General features: G+C 49.0%; 1 protein-coding gene across 4 annotated transcripts; it reads right to left on the minus strand.

Annotated features, from left to right (window-relative positions):
* Positions 1-989: 989 nt before the first annotated feature.
* On the minus strand, positions 990-23,217 carry ATXN7L2 (ataxin 7 like 2). Of its 4 annotated transcripts, none has more exons than XM_082227072.1 (11): positions 23,022-23,217; positions 19,211-19,279; positions 16,816-16,920; positions 14,473-14,677; positions 12,509-12,807; positions 11,810-11,892; positions 8,746-8,990; positions 8,053-8,245; positions 7,377-7,498; positions 3,808-4,687; positions 990-1,124 (listed from the first exon to the last, which is right to left on the minus strand). In XM_082227072.1, the coding sequence occupies exons 1-11, from the start codon at positions 23,161-23,163 to the stop codon at positions 1,110-1,112; spliced, it is 2,358 nt and encodes a 785-aa protein (XP_082083198.1). In that variant the 5' UTR covers positions 23,164-23,217; the 3' UTR covers positions 990-1,109. The 4 variants fall into 4 exon arrangements, with proteins under 4 accessions (XP_082083198.1, XP_082083195.1, XP_082083196.1 ...); XM_082227069.1 differs by having other exon boundaries at positions 3,808-4,684; positions 23,022-23,211; XM_082227070.1 differs by lacking the exon at positions 23,022-23,217 and adding an exon at positions 22,658-22,797.
* Positions 23,218-23,281: the final 64 nt, after the last annotated feature.

Genomic DNA, 23,281 nt, shown 5'->3' on the forward strand with positions numbered 1-23,281 from the left:
TGAAGACATTCTAGTACTTCACTAAGACATCTGCTTCTCTCTCCTCTAGTCCTAAGAGAAGGAGTGGGGAGCTTTATTTGGCTTGAGGGACACATTCTTTCCTAGGTATTAATCTGGTCAGCGGTGCCCTGTGCAAGCCCAAAATTTCCACCCCCTTGCCTTCCATTCTGCTTGCTATGTCACAGCTGTGATGCCCTGTGACTCCCCCTTGGCTTCAGCGCCCAGCATCACGGACCCAGCTGTGCTGCCCTAAATCCACCTCTGAGGTATCCGTTGCCATCAGGGCCGGAAGTAAAAGTGGGCAGAGCAATGAAGGATTTGCCTCTGTGCAGAAGACTGGCTCCCCCCCCCCCCACTTCTCTATCCAGAGAAGCAAGAGGCATTATCCAAGTTCAAGGATACCCTCCAACCAGGCAAAAAGACTCAAGGATGGTTCAAATCAGGGCGACTAGGGGTCTGGCTGGGAGCTAGGGGAGACCTCGGCCTGAGGTTCCCCATTCCTGCATAATAGAAAGCAGGACTTAAGGGCCAAGGAGCGACAGGGAGAGCCACTGAGCAGAATCACAGCAGTGGTGGGATGGCAGAGGAGAAGAAGCACAGGTGAGTGGAGCAGGGATGTGGGCGATCGCCATTCAGGAGCATGTGAAGCTAATGCCCCTGGCACCCCTGAGCAGATTGCAAAGGGTGTCTGCGTGGCCTCACAAAGCCTTTCAGAGTTGGTCTCCCACCCTGCCTTCGCCATCTCATGGAACACCCATTTCTCTTTGAACCACCACACTGCAAGAAAACATCCCCATTTCATTATGGGCATTGAAACGGCTCCCAGCCATTCCACCTGCAACCACATTTACAAGCCGCATGTTGGCTGCATTTCTATCGGTTTCCCTTGTGTTCAGTTTTCCCTCTCTCCTCCTTCACATCCCACCCAGCCCCTTGGAAAAAAAAAATTAAGCAGGAAAAGAACAGGAGGAGTCTTGAGGTATTTTAGAGGGTTTTTTTCCTTTAAAAAAATACTATAAAGTTATAAAAAAAGCAAAGAGGCTTTGAGTCGGACCCAGGGCAGAGTTCTCAGGCTGTTGGCTCCTTCTGCAGAATGCAGGCACTTGCTGTTAATGCGCTTTTGACTGCAAAAGAGAAGAGAGAAGAGAGGGTGTCAGTGCAGACGGTGACAGTTTATGTAGCACCATTCGCAGCAAAGTGTCTATTACAGCCAGGGCTGCAACCAGCACCTATCTGAAATCACAAAGAGCAGCAGCCATGCTTCTAACTTCATTAGAGGGGTATTTGACATGGCAACCTTTTATTAATTCGGGGAAAGAGCTTTGTATGGGATTGCATGGCACCATGGGAGCTATGTTGCCCCCCTCCACTGTCAAAGACAGGGCACCACCGAGCACCAGTTTCTGGGAATCACAAGTGGAGAGAATACTGCTGTGCTCAGGCCCTGTTGGTGGGCTTCCCACAGGCATCTGGTTGGCCCCTGTGAGAACAGGATACTGAACTAGATGAGCCTTTGGCCTGATGCAGCGGATGCAGGGTTAGATGTGCTGAGGTTCTAATAAAGGAACTTGGAAATTACAGTTCCGCAGATAATGCCTATCATCCCATGTGATATCCAGGGTTCTGCAAGAATGAATCAAAGCAGGAGTCCCATTTTAAGATGCATCACAATGGCATGCAAGTGATCTCTCAGCAGCTCCTCCCCACGTGGCTGCATAAAGCCAAGTGAGCAATGCCTGAGGGAACTAGAAAGGCCAGAGGCTGCTACAGCCTCCTGCTAGACAAATTCATGGAGGGTGACCCTTCAACAGCAGGGATAGGGACTGTGTGGCCCTCCAGATGTTGGTGGACTCCAGATCCCATCATCTCCAACCGCTGGGCCATGCTGGCTTGGGCCGATGTGGAGCTGTCCAACAACATCTGGAAGGCCACACGTTCTTCATCCATAGTCTTATCAACAGTTCTCAGTCCACTGGAAACTTCGCCTTCAGGGGTAATTTCTTGCTAGCTGCTAGATACCAGGGACAACAACCTTGGCCATGCCTGCTAGGAATCGGAGCTCTGGGCTACCTCTGGGATTGAAGGTCTTACGCCTCTGAATTCTGCTCCTTGGTAAACAAGCGCAGGAGAAGGCTGGTGTGCTCACAACCTGCCTGTGGGCTTCTCAGAGGCATCTGGCTGGTTACTATGAGAACAGAGCGCTGGACCAGATCGGCCTTTAGTCTGATCCAGCAGGGCTCCTGTGTTCTCGTGCTTTGCTTTGTACTCCCTCCATCACTACAGTTTCATTTTGGGGAATTCGTGGAAACTGTCCCTCTGAGCAAAACCCAAATAACCTCATTATAATTATCGTATCTCCTTCCTAAACATTTCTACCCTTTATCTTAAAAGTGCTCCTAGCTGGGGTTGCCATCTTTCCCTCCGCTCCCCACCCCCGCCCAGGAGATCTGTGTCCTTTAACTGCAGCTTAGCAAGAATTTATTCAGCAGGTAAAGCTAAATCAGTGCATCTACATGCTTGGAAGCTGCTTAAGACTAAAGAAGTGGAGGAAAGGTGTCACTCTTAGCTAATATATTATTTCTCTTCTCCACCCTCTGCCCAAGCAGTTAAAAGGTCTTCTATGCAACTTGAATACTTCTAGTATTTCAAATTAGCTGAATAAAAGCATCAACTCACTTACCGTGCATTTATTTATTTTTTACATAGGATACCAGTGGCCTCATTCCTAAGGCTTTGATAAAAATCAGAACTGGTCTACCAATGAAATAATGCTAAATCAATCATTTGCCTTTTAACTGATTGCAAATTTATTTAAATTTAATTATGTTTCCATGAAGCAATATTAGATGCATGTATTAATAAATGAATGAAGTATGAGATAACTGCTGAGACAGGTTTGTTACTCAGTGGTATAGAAATTTATTAAGTGCCATATAATCTAATAAAGCAAAACTTAAGCTCACTGATAGGAAAGACTGCCTTTAATGGTTTATTTTTCACCCCCTGTTCCACCACCACACCTGAATCAAAGCAACCACAAGTATATACATATACAACATTCCACCATTCACCCCAAATGTGGTCACACCATAGATCTTTATAAAAGCGTTACAATACTGGCTGTTGTATCTATGACACCTTTCCTAAGGACCTTGACTTTTCCACACAGCGGCTGCACACTGGGCCAACATTTCCTTCAAACTATCTGCCACAGACCCCATAAGGAGGATGTTAGCCAACAAGCTACAAAAGGGAGCATGACAAAACAAAATGTCACTGCTGAACGTTCCTTACCCAACACCATTTTAAACGCACTCTCTTGAACACTACCCAAAACTTATCATATGGACTACAACAGAGTTGGTGCGTGTGTTGCTATAAATTTATTAGCTTCTGGGGACCATTATATGCCATGTCATGGAGTTATGAAGCAGTCAACCTTGCAGCAGTAAACACAAGTGTGCAGACTTTGTGTCAAAACTCTGGCGAGGGAGAAAAGGCAGCCGACACAATCCTTTGGAGGCAGAAGATCCAGTGTGGGGTGGTGGTTAGAGTGTCGGACTGGGGCCTCAGAGACCAGGGTTCAAATCCCCCACTCAGTTATGAAACTCACTGATCTTGGGTCGGTCACTGTCTCTCAGCCTAACCTACCTCTGAGGGTTCTTGTGGGCATGAAATGAGGAGGGGGAGAACTATGTTGAGCTCCTTGGTGGAAAAGCTGAGAGACAAAGGAAGAAGAAGAAGAAGAAGAAGAAGAAGAAGAAGAAGAAGAAGAAGAAGAAGAAGAAGAATGTGCAAAGAACGTACCTTCATTGTGTTCTGCTTCTCCTCAAATCCCAAGGAGACAACTGGCTTCTTCCTTCGGACAGAGCCACCCAAGTCAGAGGAGGAAGAGGAAGGCAAGGGGGAGGGGGAGTGCCTGGCCTTCATCGGCCTACAGTAGGTGGCTGTATTCTTGCGTCGCTTGGCCTCCTCATCCGAGATGCAGTTGGCTTGCAGTGCCTTTGGCCCATTCAGTGAGGAGGCCCGGTTCTCCAGCTGCGACGCTTTGACTGGGACGTGGCCGGGAGCCCTGCAGTCCAGATGGCTGACCCTCTTAATCCTGGCTCCGGCCGAGACGGTTCCATTCAGGGAAAGAGTTGAGGAGGAGGAGATCATGGATGGCTTGGCCTTGGCGGGCGGGTGGGAGACCTGGCAGCCAGCTGCCTTGCTCTTGCCCAGATCGAGGAAACAGGTCTGTTTGTACGGAGGGCTAGCGGGGGCCCCGGGAGACTGCTTGCGTTTCCGGGCCAAGGCCTCTGGCTCCGCGCTGCCAGCTGCCGCCTCCTTGGCTTTGGAGGACTTGCTGGCCTTGGTCAAAGGCAACTTGCTGAAGGACGGCGAAGGGGTGTTGGCCGGGAGTGGGGAGGTGATGGACTGGCTCCCGCCCATGCAGTCCGACTGGCTGCAGGCGGCTGCAGCGTGGGGTGACCCCACTGCATAGTTCATGCTGTGGTGGCTGCGGCTGTCCCTGGAGGCCACGGTGGCTGAAGCCGCGCAAGACACCGAGGTTCTGCCCGGGAGGCTGTGGGGGAGGCTGCACACCAGGGAGGAGCTGCAGTTCTGAGAAGTGCTGGATGTGGAGAAGCCCAGAAGAACAGGGGGTGGTGTGGACAGAATTGGATGGTCAGCAGCGGGAGGGATCCTTCTGGTTGGGCCAATAAAAAGGCGGGGGGGGGGGAGAGAGAGAGAGTTAAGAAGACCTGACTTTGGAAAAACCCCTCCAACCCTCAGCTCTTGTTCCCTTTGCCCTTCATGCTGGATCGTAAAACCAGAATCCTCATGGGCTCCCTTGTTTTTTCAGGTTCCAGATATGACGTCGCACCCTGCCGCTCTCAAATACAAAGCCTCCCTCTTTGGCTTGGGTTGCTATCCCGTTCTAAACCCCTGACGTCGACACCTGCAAACACACGCACCCAGGCGCACGCAGGCAGCCACCACCCACCCTCCTCTTTCCCCTTCGCCAGAACCTGGGTGCTTGTTTTCCCTTTGTTCAGATGAGTGCAGCCATCCATAAAGGATGCGGCGGCGTCAAACCCGACAGCCCAGCGCCACCTACTGGAGACGAGGGGGACCAAAAGCCCCGACAAAAAAACCACCACGACGAGGTCAGCCGGAGGAACGCAATGCTTCGCTCGGCAACCGTGTGCAGAGTGATTGATGGCAAAGCTGTGGACTGGGAACATAATTGCATGCGCTGCTCTTTTTTACACGGGTGCTTATTAGGTGCTTAAAAGCACATCCACATTTTACGTCCATTTGCAGGGGGAGGGATGTCAAACGTGGAGTTCAGCTGCAAGCCTAGGCTCACTTATTTTGGAGCAAGTCACAGTGAGCACAGTGGGGCTCCCTTTTTAGTAAAGTAACATAGGATCTGGCTGGGCGGGGGGGGGGGAAAGGCTTTCTACATTCCCATCCCCCCCCCCGCCAACCACACAAGAAGCATGCTGTTGTTTCTCATTTGAACTCCTCGGAGAAAAAGGAGGGGGATACGAATGCAGTCGTTAAGCTATTGCCAAGGGTCCAGATGTCCCTTCTCTAGGCACCACTTCTGCCGAAGAGATAAGGAATGGGAAAAATGCAGGAAATGCAAACACCCAATCTGTCACTTCTACTGCTCCAGCAAGTCCCATGTGGAATGCAGCTGGGAGACGGATGAACATTTGCCAAGGGTGACAAACCTCAGGCAAATCGTTCCTCCACTACCAGGACAAACAAACCCTGAGCGTGGGTGATAGTGAATGGTTCAAAAAAAGCCTCTGAAGAGACTGAGTGCTCTTTTGCTGTAGCTCTAAAGCCCGAGAGAAAGGGCCATTGAAGCTCAGTGGCAGACACCATGGTCTGCATGGTCCCAGGTCCAATCCTTGCCATCTAGGAAACAGCCCTGCCTGAAACCCCGAAGGACTAAGGCAGCCCATCAGCGCAGAGTGCGATACCAAGCGAGATCATCCCAGGATTCTGCCTCTGTATAAGGCAGGACCCTATGTTGCTGCATCTCTAAATAATGCCCATGTAAACAGGATGCAGGAATGGGCTGGACCCTTATCTCCCTCACCCCTACACCCATGGGGCCACCCGTCTGTCAGTCACCTGACACCTCGGTAATGGCAGGTGACCCATTTTCACCTGCGTGGTTTGAAATTAAAACGAGACAGGCATAAGCAGACTGCGCGAGCTGCTTTGAAGCCCCGACAGTTGGCTGGTTGTTGTGGCTTCAAAGCCCTGTGTGTGGCTTTTTGCAAGCCCTGATGATTGTCAGGGTTTGCGAACAAGAGCGAACAGGGCTTGGCAGGCGGCACGGATCAGAAGTGCCAGCAACCCCCCTTTTAACCCTTGGAATACAATCCATTTTTTAATGTTGATTTAGAAAGTTGCTGTTCTTAGTGCTTTACGCACTGGCTACTTCGTTGTTTTAGTATGAACCAGCCTGATAATCTGATGCAAAGGCAGGTTATAAAAGGAAGGAGATCTCAATTTCTGAATCAACTAGGACAGGTGATTCCGTAACAGGGGGATTAGATTTCTGAACACAAGGATGGGAACTTCTAGGTGGTGTTGGACTCAGTAACTCCTGTCCGATCCAGACTGTGTGGCCTATGGTCAGGAAGTAATGGGAGTTTGAATCTAACAGCATCTGAAGTGCCTATCAGAACAGAAAAATGGATAAACACATGGGACAGACATGCAAAGGTGGGGAGGGGGACCACACTCCAACAAAATACCACATCTCATCAAAACACTATGTTTTGTAGCCTCCATTCTAAATATATTTAGACCTCACCGCTACCCTGCTATGTCCTGGTAAACAGGAGCAATGTCAAGTGTCGGGAAGATAGCAGGAGGCAATCGGGAGTTGACCCGCAAACAATCATACAAACTTGTTTCTCTGAAATTTGGTTTGTTTTCCAGTTGCTTTTGCCTCAGAGGACTTTATAGCGTCCCGAGGTGGGGTGGTGAAACAAACCATGGTTCAGAAGGGTTCACAGTAACACCAAGCCATAGCTAAAACAAACCAAGGTTCATAAGCCAATAAGAAACCATGGCTTCAGACATGTTGGTAGTAAACAAGCAATAGTTAAGCTGCTGGGCAGAGTTCGGATGATCATATATAAATAAATTATTATTATTATTATTATTATTATTATTATTATTATTATTATTATTATCATCATCATCAAACAAACCATGGTTTAATAAACCCAGTTTTAATCAGCCATAGCTTAGTGTTAAGTGCAAACAAGGGCAACACACATGCCCATCTTCAGCTGTTTGCAAGGGGCATTAATATGCCATAATTCATCACAGGATTTTCTCTACTTCCCCCTAGGATTACTTACTTCCACATGTGTGAGCTGAGATGTCTTTCTAGCATGGAACTGAGTGCAGAGCAGAACCGATCCAGCCGTCGACTGAAGACGTAACATCCAGGGCTCACCAACCTGCTTCCGAAAGTGCAGAACTGTTGTGGGGAGATGGAAGCAGGGATAAAAGGCATTAAGAATATTAAATCATGCAAACGGCACGTTCTGAAACCTTTTGTAAATGGCGATGGGATGCTAACACCAAGAGAGTTGTTTCTTCTGCCCACTTCATCACCTGAGCAAAGGAAGGCAAAACATCGCCCCACACACACACACCCCTTCACACCTGGTCTCATTGATATCAACAGAACAAGAGCAACGAACCTAATCCTGGACTGAACCCATAGGTAAGTAGCAGAGGATTTGTTTAGCATGTGTAAGGTCACAGAGCTTAGACCTTGGTGTATCCAGTTAAAGGGATCTCAGAACTCAGGAATACATCTTCTTGGAGCCTTTGAGAACTTCTACTAAATGTCATTGGGTCAGATGGACCAGTGGTCTCACATGGTAAAAAAGCAGCTTCATTTGTCCAAGCATCTGACATTTCCCTCCCCCTTGGCATTCTTCTTGCAAGACTTGGGGTAAGCGTTTTTCTCCAAAGGTGTAAAGGACCCATTTCACAGAGCCACACCAGTTTTAGCCTGGCACTTACTGCCTGGGGGCGTGGCGACCGCGTTGCATAATGGCAGTCCACCTTGCGGGAATCATCCACTGCGTCATCCTCACTCTCCTCGCTCGAAACCCGGCCGGTGCTCTTGGGTGCTGGAAAAGGGTAGAGCCCGTGGTCGACTTCGCTAGAGGTGGTAGGCAGGTCATCGGGCTCACTCTCTGAGGAAACCCTAGACCTAAAAGCAACACAGGAGGTTAAAGCCCTCTTCAAGGGGAGAGTTCCCTGAATCTGTGGTAGAAATATTACTGGCTTCCTTACTAAGACTAGCAACCATACGACCCTTGCTGCTACGGAATTCTAAGAAACTTCAAAATTAGTGCAATTTTGAAAGATTTTGTCTGCCATTTGGATTCAAAATGGCACCCCACTGTATCCAAACAAACAAAAATCATCTCCTTGATCACAGGAACTATTGTACGAAAACTAGTTATATCTTAAGAAGTGTCCAAATGTATGGCTAACAAACCACTTCCAAAACATATAGTAGATACTGAATATCTGTGGATAGAGTCTGCTTTTGCAGTGGTACAGAAGGTGGTACAGTGCCACCTTTTCTGAAGTCCTGTCCACATCTGTGGTTGAGCCAGAAAATCTCCCAGACAACTTTAATTAGAAAACTACACAGTCAACTTCCTTCCCGTGCTTTACCTGGGACACTATCTGCCCTTGTTTTACCTGGAAAGTGCACAGTGGGAGTAGGGTTGCTTTATTCGGCAAAGAGAGGCGTTGGGCAGGACCAGCGATGGCTGTGAGAGTAATGAGGAGTCCTGCGAGAGTCGTTCAGAAGGCGCTTCCTTCCTCACTGGGCTCTTGTCTTTGGGGGACTCGCCTTTCCTGGCATTGGCCTTCAGCTCGGCCACTAAGACGTCAAAGTCCTTGGCGCGGCCCTGCACCTCACGGCGCTGGTGGACAGAATGGATCTGAGGCACAGAGAATGGTTAGAGGCATCAGCTGACAAGCGACAAGCACATCCACTGCTGCAGGACATTCGCTTATGGAGGTGTGACAAGAACAGGGCTTTTTTCAGCCGGAACTTGCCGGAACTCAGTTCCAGCACGTCTCAGGTGGGCACCTTTGCCATGAAAAGAGAACAAGGCTGGTGTTCATGGTGAGTTCTGGCACCTCTTTTTCTAGAATAATAGCACTGGACCAGAGCATGACAAAAGCAACAACCTCAGAGAAGAAGTCCATTTCCAAGCCTATTTTATGAGAAGCCAAGCTCTGACGGGGAATGGGAGAGACCGTCACATGGTGGGTGGCTTTCGAATAAGAAATTTCCCACGTGATCACTAAGGTGCTACAATGGGGAAACTGGTGCTCTCAACCACTGAACATTTCAATAAATCCAAGCGGCTGGCTCTTAGACAAGTGCTGGATGAACCACTGGGCAGAAAACAAGAGCTCATACAGTTATTAAATTGGATTTTAAACAGGCCCACCTGGAATAAATCTGACTTATGGGTAGAAGGCAGCTGATCATCAAAAAGGTTAACATTATTTACAGTGGCTGCAGCAAAAGCACACTGTGAAATTACCCAGTGTTGTCATGGGGATGACTTGACACACTGTGTTTAGCTTGCTTATGTTTTGCTGTCCTGGCTACAACTTCTGCTATGCCTGGATTTTACTAGTAACGCTTCATTATAGCATGTATCTCAAACTGCCCACCCAATATCCCCTCTGCCTGAATCAAGTGTCCTGAATGTTTGGAACAGAGAAACCCCAGTTCCGATTCTTCACACTGGGTAGCTGGCTGTGAGAATACAAAGCTGTCTATATGGAGCCTTAAGACTACCTCAAACAAGTTAACTTGAAGCTACAATGGTGCCCCGCAAGACGGAAAACCCGCTAGACGAAAGGGTTTTCCGTTTTTGAGCTGCTTCACAAGACGATTTTCCCTATGGGCTTGCTTTGCAAGACGAAAACGTCTTGCGAGTGTTCCGATTTTTTTTTTGCTTCCCCCCCTTTTCTAATCCGCTAATCCGCCTTTTAGCCGCTAATCCACTAAGCCTTTAATAGCCGCTAAGCCTTTAATAGCCGCTAAGCCTTTAATAGCCGCTAAACCGCTAATAGCGCTAATCCGCTAATAGGGTTGCTTCGCAAGACGAAAAAACCGCTAGACGAAGAGACTCGCAGAATGGATTAATTTCGTCTTGCGAGGCACCACTGTACAAAGTTTCCCACCTATATATGATACCTGAATGCCTTCCAGAGAGAGATGAGAGGCACAATTCCCCCAGGGGAAATTCTCCTGAGCACGCTTTATTGCAATGTACAGGAGCTGAGCAAGACCATCCTCAGTGCTCTGGCACAGCTCCCATTTATTTAAGAGCTTTCCAGCAGATTATGCCCTAGGTGACTCTTCCCCAACCTTGCATCCTCCAGACTCCAACTCCCATTAGCCTCAGACAACACAGCCAATGGCCAGGGATGAAGGGAGCTGAAGTCCAGCAATAGCTAAAGGGCCATAGATTCCCTATCCCTGGGTTTATAGCAAAGTATTTTCCACTTGAACTTTTCTACAGAGCAGGTGTTGGGACACTGCTGAACTACAGTTCCCATCAGCCCTAGCAAGCCCTAGCAAGCATGGTCAATGGCCAGGGATGATGGGAATTGTAGTTCAGAAATATCTGGCAAAGGTTCCCCACACCTGCCAGTGAGAGTCAGGAGCTTCCACTTGATAGGGTGACCACTTCTTCTTTTTTTCTTTTAGAACCTAGTCTTGCTCCTATGCCTGACAGCAGCCAGACACAAAGCCACAAAGCAGGCATCTGTGTTGGCAGACTGATGTTGACGGTGCAGCAACAGGTAAGCCGTATCACAGCACATACTAGCCTTCTTGCAAATGCAGAATTCCTTCATTGGCCACTTGCTTCCAGTAACTCACAACAGTCTTAAGAGGAGGTAGGCAGCCAATAGGGCTCAGGAACCTGAATAAAGCTGGCAGATCCAGGGCAGCCAACTTTGTGCCCTCCAGATGTTCTTGAACTGCAACTCCCATCAGCTCCAGCCAGCATGGCCAATGGTCCATTATGGTGGGAGCCACAGCCCAACAACTTGATGAACATCAACACCCAGAACTGAAGCTATGCTTGCAGCAGGGGACGGGCTATGCAGAAAGGCCTCTCTACTTTGGAAAACCACAGGCAGTGGTGGAGCAAGCTGATCGGGCGCCTGGGGCGGTGCATGTGCCCTGTGCCAAGGGACGGGGCCAGCCGCCCACGGGGCGAGGCGAGCTGGGGCAGGAAGCTCCGCGGGGCCTCTGAGGAGTCTGCCTGTCTCCTCCCACTCAGCCGCCCGACAGCTGAGGGAGAGGTGGCGGGCGGACAGTTTGGGGCAGCGAGGAACCTGCAGGCCCCACGGTGAGTGCCACCCGCATTTTGTCACCCCTCTGAGTGGTGACACCCGGGGTGAACCGCCCCCACCGCACCCCCTTCCTCCACCCCTGACCACGGGCACTCCAGCAAGGTGTGTTGACCAGGGAGGGGAACACTACGAAGCACACACACAGAAGGGGCCTCTTTCTACCACTGAACAGGTGATGCCTTTCTGAGCATGGACAACCTTTTGCCTTCCAAATTTCCAGATTTAGCAAATGGAAAGGCGCCTTTGTCAGGCAAAGGAACAGGCCCAATTGCGGGGGGGGGGGGGGGAGCAAAGGCTGGTCAAAACTCTTTCTTATGCTGAACTCCTCTTTTGCCCCCATTTCACGCCAATTTCATCACATGAAGCATCATACCTTGCAGGTCAGTAACCGAGTGCAAACCTTCTTGGTTTCGGGGTTCACCACCCCACACTGCCTGTTTAGGTCACATTCTTTCCCTGTGGGAGCAAAACACAGAATTAAGATGCAGACGGGAAAACAGAAGACAAGACACTCATCCTGCACCCCCTCCTATGTTTATTGAGGCCTGGTTTTATGCCTTCCCCCTTCCAGTGCCTCAGCTTCCCTCTCATCATTCAAGGAAGCCCTTATTCAAAAACTCCATATTTCAAGGAACTCTTGACACCTGCTGTCAGAATAGCACAAACAGGTTATTTGTCCAATAATATTTCTTTTCCTGCTGCTTTTTAATTTTATTTTATGGGCATCCTGTGAGGAGCTCTGTCTTCGATGTGGGTGGCTCTCTTCTTATTCAGCATTTATTGTCCTGAGAAGACAAATACTTTGGGGTCATGAGAAGAAAAAAAAGATGGCGGAAGCTCGGAAGAACCTGGATTTTGGGGTGTGGCATGCCCAGGCAGTATTCCCTTTGATGCCCACTCTTCCAGAATTTGGGAAATTTGGAGATAATGTCGTGTGCAGAAATGCTACCAAACAGTTTGGCGACATCAGAAGCCAGGCCTGCTCTGCTGTGAAATGGAATACAGGAAGGAACCCCCAATGCCTTGACTAGGTGCTATGTTGCCTCCAGATACAGGACACTACGGTACTCACGCGGCATCTTCTTCAGAGATTTCACAGCACCAGTCTCTTTCTCTCCCAAGACAGGAGCATTCTCCATTTTCCTGCTCAAGCCGTCAGTGGGTATGATGGAGTTGCCACTGGCCTTGGCTGACGTCAGGGGTTCTTTCGGTGACGCCACTAAGGAGGGCTTGCCCAGCGTCTCTTTTGAGCTGGCAGAAGACTGTCTAGGGGTGGCAGAGTCAGAAAGCTTTGGGGGGGCCTTGATCCCATCGCTGTCTGACTTTGGAAGGCTGGAGATCTTCTCTAGGTTCACAACAGGCACAAACAAACTGGAAGAGAGCAAAGCAGAGCCACAAGTCAGAAACATCGGAAAAATTGATCATCTCCCACTTCAGTTGACCAAGGTGACACTCTTACGTCTTCATTGTTTTGGGTTCTAGCTACACTACTAACACAGTGTCTGGAGGAACATTAGAAGAAGCTGGGCTGATGCTCCAAACATGAAAACTGGAGCCTTAAGATGCCAGCCAAACAGACAGAGTGAATAAAAGGAGAGGCAAAGACAAGAAAAGAGCAGGTGCAGTTTCCACATCGGTACCACATGAATCTTGGAAGGCACCAACAGCCAAATCTCACAGGTCTTCCCAGTGTCCTGCAACAACAATGTGTCTGGCCATCAGCAACAGACCAAGATGAAGAAAGCAAACTCTGAAGTGCCTTCAGATCATCTTCCTGGTATGCCCCACAGAGAAACTTACGGTCTTCAAATAAAAACATCTTGAAGGTCCCAGGCCACAGAGAGGTTAGGCTGGCCTCAACTAGAGCCAGGGCTTTTTCGGCTGTGGCTCCGATCTGGTGGAACACTCTGTCACAAGAGACCAGGGCCCTGTGGGACTTGACATCTTTCCGCAGGGCCTGCAAGACAGAGCTGTTCCACCAGGCCTTTGGCCAGGGCACAGCCTGACTCCCTCCCTCGGCAATCTTCGCGGAGCTCTGGCCCAATGGTTGCCAGTGGCTTGAATTAATTAATTTTATAATGAATGATTTTAGAGTGTTGTTTATGCTGTACTTTTGTACTGTTTTATTGTTGTTAGCCGCCCTGAGCCCGGCTTTGGCTGGGGAGGGCGGGATATAAATAAAATTTATTGTTGTTGTTGTTGTTGTTGTTATTCCACTCACATCGGCAAGGATGCCCCAGTAGTGGGCATTGAAGGGGGCTCCTTTCAACTTTAGTGCAGCCTTTAAACCAGGATTACTCCACTGTGGTGGCCATCTGACCTCATGAGTCTCTAGAAATGGACTGCAGTTCCCTCAGTAGCAAGACCCAACCCTATAATAAACTTAACTAGTTTGCTTAATTCTGCCTTGCTTTCCACAACAAACCTAGAGTCACTAAAAGTGACTAAAACCATCAAGGGGACATCAAATCGGGGGAAACAGATTATATCCCTTCTCTTGCTTTTCAGATTCTTTTTTGTTGAATTTGTTATTTATTGTTGCAATTTTTAGTGAAGTTGTAACTGTTAAAAGGCATTTTAATACAAACAAATAAATAAAATAACCAGATGAAACTTATCAAAATCCATAAAAACACTCCCCAAAAATAACCTCAGTAATAGAATTCATTCAGACCCATTAAAAACTACTTCTAGCTTCACAGGTCTAGAGGTTAATTTAGCCCTTATCTTTTTATACAAAGAACAAAAAGTAAAACTTTAGCATCCCTAGATAATAAAACTTTAGTATCCCTAGAGCTGCATGTAGATTCCCCGTACCATCTTACAAAATGGAGAATTACACCAGGTTGCACCTGCCATTCTGAAGGGCGCAATTTCTCCAATACCTCTCCCCCAGTCACCCCAGTAAGCACAGCGCTGGGATGCTTCCCCCAAAAGCAATGGAGTGAGATTCCATACAAGAAGAATTGGTTGGGCTGTGCTCTGTATCCTAAAGCTCAGAAAGGTCCCCTGCCAACAAACCCAACCCCTCCTTACCAGAGGTTGTCCTTTGACATCTTGTCTGTCCTCTCAGGCGTGTGCTGGGCTTGACTGAAGGAGCCCTGGGACCTCTCCCGCCAGGACTTGCTGGATCCGTGACCTCCACTGGCAAGGGACCGCCCATTGACCGCATGGCACTTTTGTAAATTTGAAGAGGTCTGCACCCGGCCATAGAGCTTGCTGGGAGGTCCATGTCGTCTCTCTAGGTGGGAATTAAGATGCTGTTACTGAAAATACTGCAATCAACTAGCCAATGCGGGAATCTGGATGGCAGCCATCATACTGCAAATGGCAAGTACTGGCCTGGAGTACAGAAATGGGAAGCAAAAGCACCCAATTTATGGATTTTATTCTAATACGAAATTTGGAGGTTGACTATTCAAATGGTGCTCAGTGCCAAATTTGTGATCCCCTTAAGGTTTCATGGGCAATGCTCCAGAAGCCCCATACTGTTATTAGAAAACTGTATCCACACCTCCGTCTCTCCTTTCTGTTGAGAACTTGCTGAACCAAAGTTAGTGGCTACATCCAGAACTTCACAGTTAGAGCTTCCTAGCTCCAATTTACCAAGTCATGCATTTTGGAACTAATCCTTTCTGCACCACAGAACTGTGAGAGGCGGGCTCCAAAAATACATCCTTCCAAGACCTGCTCCAAATAGTGGGTAGCAGACAGCCAAGCAGCTACTCTCTCATATAGCCATTTCCCACTTAGGGAGGCCCATAACCTGATCATGGTCAATCACCAGGAAGTAGGCACAGGGTCCAAAAGGGGGCAATCAGGACCAGCTGGAAATCTGCCTAATCTTAGCTGTCACCACCATCTATGTGTTGCTATTCTGTTCCTCGAGGCCTCATTCAGAAAGCCCAAGGGAAGTTGTGGAGGCAAATAAAATAAACACAGTTCATTTATATCCTGCTTCTTCTCCCATGATGGAATTCCAAGACGGTGTGGATAGGGTTCCCTCATCCAGGTGCTCACCAGCCCTAGACCTGCTTGGCTTCAGCAGAGCTGCGGCATCCTGCACCTTCAAGCCATGCCCTGGGACACCAATACCAGCCTACCCTCTTTGCAGGTTCCTTGGCAGGAGGTCAGACTGTACATTGCCCCCCCCCACTCCATAGGGTGAGTCGCTAGAGCAGTCCATCTCCAGCCCCTCCGCTCTCCCCACTTCTTGCTCAACAACCCCTTTCAAAGGCAGGCGGATGGCCTTGGACAATCCCAGCGAGATTACTGCTCCCCCCCCCCCGCCCCAGGGAACCAGGCCAAAGGAAAAAGTCTGGATACGGACAAATCATTCACAGATGGTGGCGAGAGGAGGTTGCTTAATGTTAGATTTCCTTCGTTGTGCTTTAAGAACTTGGGAGGAAAAGCAGCTAGAAAACGGCTGGGCCTAAGTCACTAGTGTAAAGGCTGAAGGGAGAGAAGTCTGTTGGGAGGATGGGATGAAGGAGAGAAGGAACAAACGGTCCATTTAGAGCAGAAATGACCCATCTGCAGGGCAATGGTTTTCAGGCAGAGATATATTTGCCAGATCCTGTACCTGTTACCCTTTATGGCAGCCTTCCCCAAGTCAGTGCCCTCTTGACAGGTTCCTTTCTGTGCCCGCTCCCCCGCTGATAGGAGTGCTATGCTAAAACATCCAGGGGGCGCCGAGTTGGGGAAGGCTGAGTCAACCAGAGGTTCAATTTGAGACGTTCTCCCCAAAGCATAAGCTGAGCCACTCAGTTATGGCCCGTCTCCTTTCGAGATGGGACATCACAGGAACGTAGGAAATCGCCTCATACCAAGTCAAACCAAAGACCCATCTAGCTGTGAATGGTCAACACTGACTGGTAGCAGATCCCTGGAATTTCAGGTAGGCGACTCTCACAGCCCTACCTGGAGATGCTAGGGACTGAACCTGCTCAGCAGGCAAGGCAGATGCTCTAACTGTGAGCTAGGGCTCTTGCCCGCAGCTCAAGTGTCTCTCCATTCTGGTGTTACCTGATGTGTGTACGACCCTTTCCTAACTGCCTCCCCGCATTCTTTCCCCAAAGGGCAAAGTTGTGACATCGGAAGCGACCCTAGCATGACCAGAATCCTGCCTTTCCGTCTCTCGGGCTGCTTGCTGCCCTCGCAGCGGCTTCCTCGCTGGTTGAAAAGAAATTCAAGGGAAGACGACCTTCCTCTTCCCCCACCTCGCCCCCCATTTTCAGGAGGAAAACAGAAAAGGGCCTTTCAAGCCTAGGCACCACCCACTGGGCCGGTGCCTGAGGCGGCAGCAAGCAGCCCTAATTCACAGCTCTCCATCCAGAGGCCACAGAAATTCAATTGGCAGTTTTTGGCTGCTTCGCTTACCGCAGTGCTTCTGAAAGGCTTGAGGTTTGACCACTTGGCCACAGTGGTTACACACCACCAGGTAGAACTCATCGTGAGCTGGGCAGTGACCAAAGATAGACATGTCTGAAAGGACAAGAGAGGCGAGTGATGAGAGAGCACCCTGGAAGAAGCCCCGTGAAACTTTGTCTGTTCTTCAGGCTCAGAAACACTTCAAATAATAGCGGTAACAACACCCCACCATTAATTCTGACAAAAGATGGAACAAGAAGAAAAGTCCGCCAGGTAGCTTAGAAAGGAAGAGAGCTGAGAGGCACATGTTTGCGCCCCTGCCACAACTGTCTGGTGGGGTGGCACGAAGCATGCCTCACACTTCCGTCCTCAGTTTTCCCAGCTGCAAACTGGGAATAAGTACCAGGCTGCTTGTCATGCAGGATTGAAAGATCAAGGAGACACTGACTGCAAAGCAGGTCATCCATTCATAATTCCAGAAGGAGCTTTTATACAGACTTAGACCATTGTTCCATCAAACAAAGCCCTCTTTGGATGCCTCCCCAAGATTCTTCAAGCACAGATACAAGGAGTTTCATACTGGGCTCTTATAAGAGCAGAGCATGTGGTATATTACGGAGCCAATGCAGCACCTAGATGTGAACTGGGGGAACCGCTTGACTGGCAGCCCAATGCTCCAATGGCAGCGAGCTGCACAAGCAAAGATATACACAATTATTTTACATGTGACTTATGTCAAGACTTATCTGCGCAAATGGCTGTCTAGTTCAGAGAACAGCCACTGGGCAAGGCAGCCTCCCCCATCCAGCCTGCTGGTTCAGGCACAGCCCACTTCTCCCAGGCCTGAGACGTGGGCTCGCGTTTTAGCAAACACACACAAAAAGGCAGCAGAACAATCGCTTATCCTTGGGTGATGGGGCCGTCACACGCTCCAACTTTGTCAGGAGGCAGCCCCACCTCCTAGCACAGCTGGGGTGGCAGAAAAAGGGGAAAACAAAGAGACACAGACAGGCTGGGAAGCAATGAAAAAAGACCGAGGGCAGCAGGGCAGGGGAGGGGAGCTGTCGGGAGAGGAGGGGAGGGGCAAGGCTCAAACTAACTATGGGCTGAGAGTGAGCGCAGAAAAGAGCAGGACGAAAGCCCAGCAGAAGCTCATCTGGAAACTCTGGCTGGAGAGGACAGGTGGCAGCTCACATTTCCAAGGGCTCTGCTGAAAAAGCCCAGGGAGGGAGTTAGTGTGACCGATTTGATTTAGGAAAAATACAGGCCACCATGCAGGGGTCCCACAAAAGACCTGATATCCTTGGGGAAGTAGACCCTTCTTACCTTCTGCTGCAAGCAGGACCTTCCATTTGAATCTCCACCCTGCCCCCACCACCCAAGACTTGTCTGAGAAACACACACAGAGAGAAGAGACTTTCTGATCTCTTGATTGAGGGTAGACAGATGGTGGCTCAGGGTCTTTCCCCCCTAACAATCATTGAGAGAGAGAAAGAGAGTGGAATGGGGAGACTCAGCACATCTTCACCCATCCTACTATATTGGAGTCGCACCTGGAATCCTTTCTTTGTGATGAGCTGGTGAGCATGTTTTGCTGGTGGCCAGAGCACGGCTGATATTCCAGCTCAGGAACAAATTTGGCCGGTGAGGCACAGACATGAGTCCATCAGCAGCTATTGCTCTGGCTGCTTTTTGTGACATGCTGTGGTCTAAGTCATATGGGCTGATCAGGAGGGAGGCTGTGGGCAGGAAGGGGTGGAAAGCCAAGGGCCTTTTGTTGTGGACGTCTCTTAACATCATGTTGCTAGAAACCATGGAGGCAAAGGGTTCTCAAAGCAAAGAAACATGTATGTGAAAGTTCCGCAGCTTTCGGTTATCCCGAAACACTTGCTAAATCCCTATAACTAAATGTTGGGTATGGGACAGGGCTGCAGAGGATCACGACAGGACTCAAGGCAAAGTCCACAGACTCATTCATAGGTCATGGAAGATGCAATGTATTCAAGTCTAAGCTTGGAAGAGTATGAATTTCCTGATGAACTACGAGAGACTTCATCCATCATATTCCAAGACCCAGTCAAGGTTTTGAGCTCTAGTAAGGTATAGCCAGACTAGCTCTTGGGGCCAGAATGCCAGCCCTTGGTGGCGTGTGCGAATGCAGCTATCAAAAGGGATAGTTGTCTTCTGCTTTTGTCAGGATGCTTTCATCTAAGGGTCACTTGCTGTGTGAGAATGCAATGACTGCTACACCAGACACACACACACAGAGAGAGAGAGAGAGAGAGAGAGAGAGAGAGAGAGAACTCCCAGCTGCCCTTGCACTTCTCTCTTCTGCAAAGCATTCACCAGACACAGGGCAGAGGTCTCAACAACTCAAGTCAGACTCAAAGAAGTCTGTTCTTACCTTCTTTAATGAGGGTCATTGCATCCAGCTTCTTGCTCCCATTCCTACCGTTTTCTTCCACATCAGACCCTAATAGATACATAGAAAAAGAAATCCCATCAGCAACACTAATAACCCTTTGCAGATCCATCATCCAACAAAGCTATTGAGAACCCATGACATCTAGACACATTAAGATGAATCATTCTCTCCCTCCCCCCACCACCACATGATTCGAAGTAACGCTTACATAGAAGCAAATCAACCTGAATGCAATGAGACTTACTAGGAAGTAAGCATGCTTAGGACTGCAGGCCTTAATAGGCTTGAAAAGAGCTCAGGAAAAGCATCTATTCCAGTTGCAGCTTCCTCAAACTTGTCATGTAGTGTTATGTAGGTCACATTGTGACCCAGAACAGAGAAGATCCATCTGCAAGCCTCAGCAGACAGGACACTAGGACCAGTAAATCTGTAGATCAGGATTTCCCCTCTTCGAAACCCCATAAGAATAAACATAGCATGCACGGTCCTGACCCCTCTTTGAAATTTTTTACTATACATGTATACAGGCTTTGAGGAGGTATTTGCAGGGGTATTCTATTTTATACTCACAACAGCCCTGCGAAAAAAGGTTAGGCCAAGCATGCAACGTGCCCAAGGTCACTCAATGAGTTTCATAGGGGAGCAGATTAAGAACAATCATTTCCATTTGCCCTAAAACTCCAGGTCTTAAAAGTTGCCAAGAGAACAAGGATCCCTAAGAATCAGTTCAGCTAACATGGCAGATGTTCCAGGGCTTCTGCAAACATACAGTAGTGGACTTGCTGAGTCTCAGACTCCACTGCCTGCTGCTTCAGCAGGACTGCTCTGCCAATCCGTATCAATCAAGAGGTGTTTGGAAGACAATGACAAGCACACAGCACCATCCCCTGACTCCTTTCCAAAATACAATGTGCAGGGTAGAAATGTGGCTCTCTCAACTCCAATTGAGACTAGCTGCTTTACAAACTCTTGTTTTCCCATTTCAAAGGGTGGCATTCAAATATCCACGGCCCACCAGAATTCTGTACATGCCCAGGTGTATATGCACGCAGAAAGGGGGCATACTTGCATGACAGGGGATGAGAGACAGCTCTTTCTATTCCATATACCTTTCACATGAGCTTTTCTGCTCTGCTAGTTGGGAACACAAAGCTTCAAAGAAAGACACCCCAAGATGGACTTTGAAACGGAATCACCAAATTCCGAGTTAAAGAGATACCCCTGGTTTTCAGTTCCGGAAGCCAAATCCTTGCCAATGCCAAATTATATTATAGTTTCGATCACAACATCAGTGATATTTCCCTGGAAACATGTTAATGCTGACAAGCTTTTCATTATAGCAGAACCATTTTCTTATTATGCTGTGTTTGTGTGTGTAAGCAAATGCCTAGAATGATGTGGTTTGTAACCTAATCCCAACATGCATATAAGAAATCAAACACATGGGATTCAGAACTAATGTCCCCCCCCCCCCATTCAGCTTTCACCAACCTGGTACCCTCCACATTTTTGGACTACAACTCCCTGTGTAGTCTGGGGCTGATGGGAGTTGTAGGCCAAAAATCTGGAGGGCAAAAATCTGGAGGGCTGCCGTAACTCCTTCTGTCTGTGCATCGACCTGAAGCTCACAGACATTCATGAAATGCCTGCAAACTCCTTGCGATGCAGATCAAATACTACCAATTGTGGGGAGGGATCTGGCACAAGGGGCTGATTTGTCTCCAAATTAACAGTGTGAAAGCAAGTAGCAGAGCTGGTCCCCAAAGTCCTGACTCCTGTGCTTTAACCATGACATGATACTCCACTTGCATTTAATAGATTTCACACCACATGGTGCCCTCACAAAGACAAGATGTACCTGTTACAATGCATCAACTGTTTCAGCATCAAAATACAAAACGGAAATCCAAAATAGCTGTGCGTTTTTTTATTTTAAAAATTGCATTGACACCAAGAACATTAATCTCCCTCTCTCTTTAAAAAAAAAAAAAAAACAGAAAAAAACCCTAACTGAATTAAAACGCACATACAATTAATCCCATACCACAACCTGTCAAGAGACAGGGTGGGGGCAAAAGGTGGAAACTAAGCAAGCTCTCCCCCCATCTACGAAATCCTTACCATTCCATATCTATTAGCAATAAATAAATAAAAACAATCCATTCAGACAGCAACAGGAAGCTGTCTGCAAAGGACAATTTACAACCTGCTTCTTAAATCCCTGAAAACACAGGAGTCATTATGTAAACTCTGTTGGAGCTGGAAGTAGATGAGGAAACATACGAAGCACTAACTATATCAAGTGCAAAGGGAAGATAATGGAGGGGGATGGGAGAAGCTCAACAATATAAAAAGCATCACCAGGGACAGCTCCGTTGAGTCTCACCGCCCCTTCTAGAGTCTGCCATCAGGCTGCACTTGAGAAAGTCAAACATTCTAGGGAGGTGCTCCCGAGCGGTTTCTAGGATTCCAAGGACAAAAATCACAAGGGGCCAATCCATCCATCCACCATTTTCATACAGATATACTACCACCCCCTTATTAAAGGAGGGCAACAGAGCAAGGGACAAGACAGAAGGGGGGGGGGGAGGAGCATAGGGATGCCAAATCAGGATGTCAGGGAGGAGGATGTGCAGTTTTTCAAGAGAAAAGGGGAAATCCTAGCGAGTGGTAAACTGAGTGGCCAGGTCAACAGTGCAAAACAAAAAAGAGCTTCATGTAAAAGGCAGAAGAGAAGATATAAGGAAGGCAAAGCAGATGGATGGGCGGGGACCAGTTTCAAAGGCCTAGGCACAGATCCTAATGGAAATGGAACAACTTCAACAAGAGGAAATCCAGAAATGCAGCACAGCTGGGGGAGAACAGCAAACGGTGGGTTGCTGAAAGCACTTTGAAAGGAATCAGTTGAGGAAAACTGTAACGGGATTTAAAGATCAAGACCGGTGGGGAAAATGTGGTTAAAAAGGGGGGAGGACGAGAAAAAGAAAAGTGGTCAGGGGTCACCTAGAAGATGACCAAGACCCATACTATCCAGGGAGTCACAGAAGATCAAGAACGCTTGCTGCCCACAAGTGTTCCAGTGGCACCTCAAGAGTGCGTATTATTTGGGGGGAAACAGAAAAAGTGAATATGTGGAGATCAGGAAGAAAGAATGCCCAGGTGAAATGGAAGCAGTCGACATGAGGGCTCGAGGTGCACGAAAGTCAAGGCGCAAATGTTAGGAAACCTGGTGAGATCACTATTTAATAAATAAATTATAAACAGACAAGTCACGCAGCCTTTACATAGCATGTTTCGGAGACAATCGTGGGCTCGATGACAGAAGAGATCAAAAGTCCGGGGAATCTTGCGAATATGGCTTTAAAAAAAACACACACAAAAAGCCATGCTCGTGTAATAAGGGATCAAAGTAGGAACGAGAAGCACATAAGGAGCTGGGAAACGCGTGGGACAAAGATCCTGCCTTGATCACAGCATGCCCCTGGTGAAATCAGGCTGGGGGAGAGGGGATCCCATTAGGGGGATCGAGAGATCCTAGGAAACCCGGTCGAAGCGGCAGGAAAAGGAAGGCAGGCTCCACCGGGCGGGAAGCGAGGCGGCGCTAGGACCCGGCGGCTCCTTTGTTTGGGGCGGGAGGGGTGAGGGAGGGGGCGCGGGAGGAGGAGGGGAGGCGAGGGAGGGAGGAAGCTCGACGGCGGCGGCGGCGGCAGCAGAAACGGCGACGGAGGGTCCCCTGCTCCCCGCCGCCTGCCGCCGCCTCCGGGCCCGCGGGCAGGGCGGGCGCGCTCACCTGTCTCGGCAGCGGGCGGCCCGGCCCTCTCCACCCAGGCGCTCCAGCTCTGCCCCGCGAAGTCATCGAGATTCGGCAGCCGCCGATCCACAGCAGCCATTGCTGCTGCTGCTACCACCGCCGCGCGTCCACGCACCGCCATCACCGCACGGGAACGCGCAGCCCTCCCCGCTGGCCGCGGCCCAGTGCGCAGGCGCCCCGCGCTCCGCGCACCACGGGAAACGTAGTCCTCGCAACCCGCGGCGCGCTCGCTCTGCGCA

This window comes from Podarcis vaucheri (genome assembly GCF_965113315.1).
Source record: "Podarcis vaucheri genome assembly, chromosome: 6".
In the NCBI taxonomy this organism is placed as follows: domain Eukaryota; kingdom Metazoa; phylum Chordata; class Lepidosauria; order Squamata; family Lacertidae; genus Podarcis; species Podarcis vaucheri.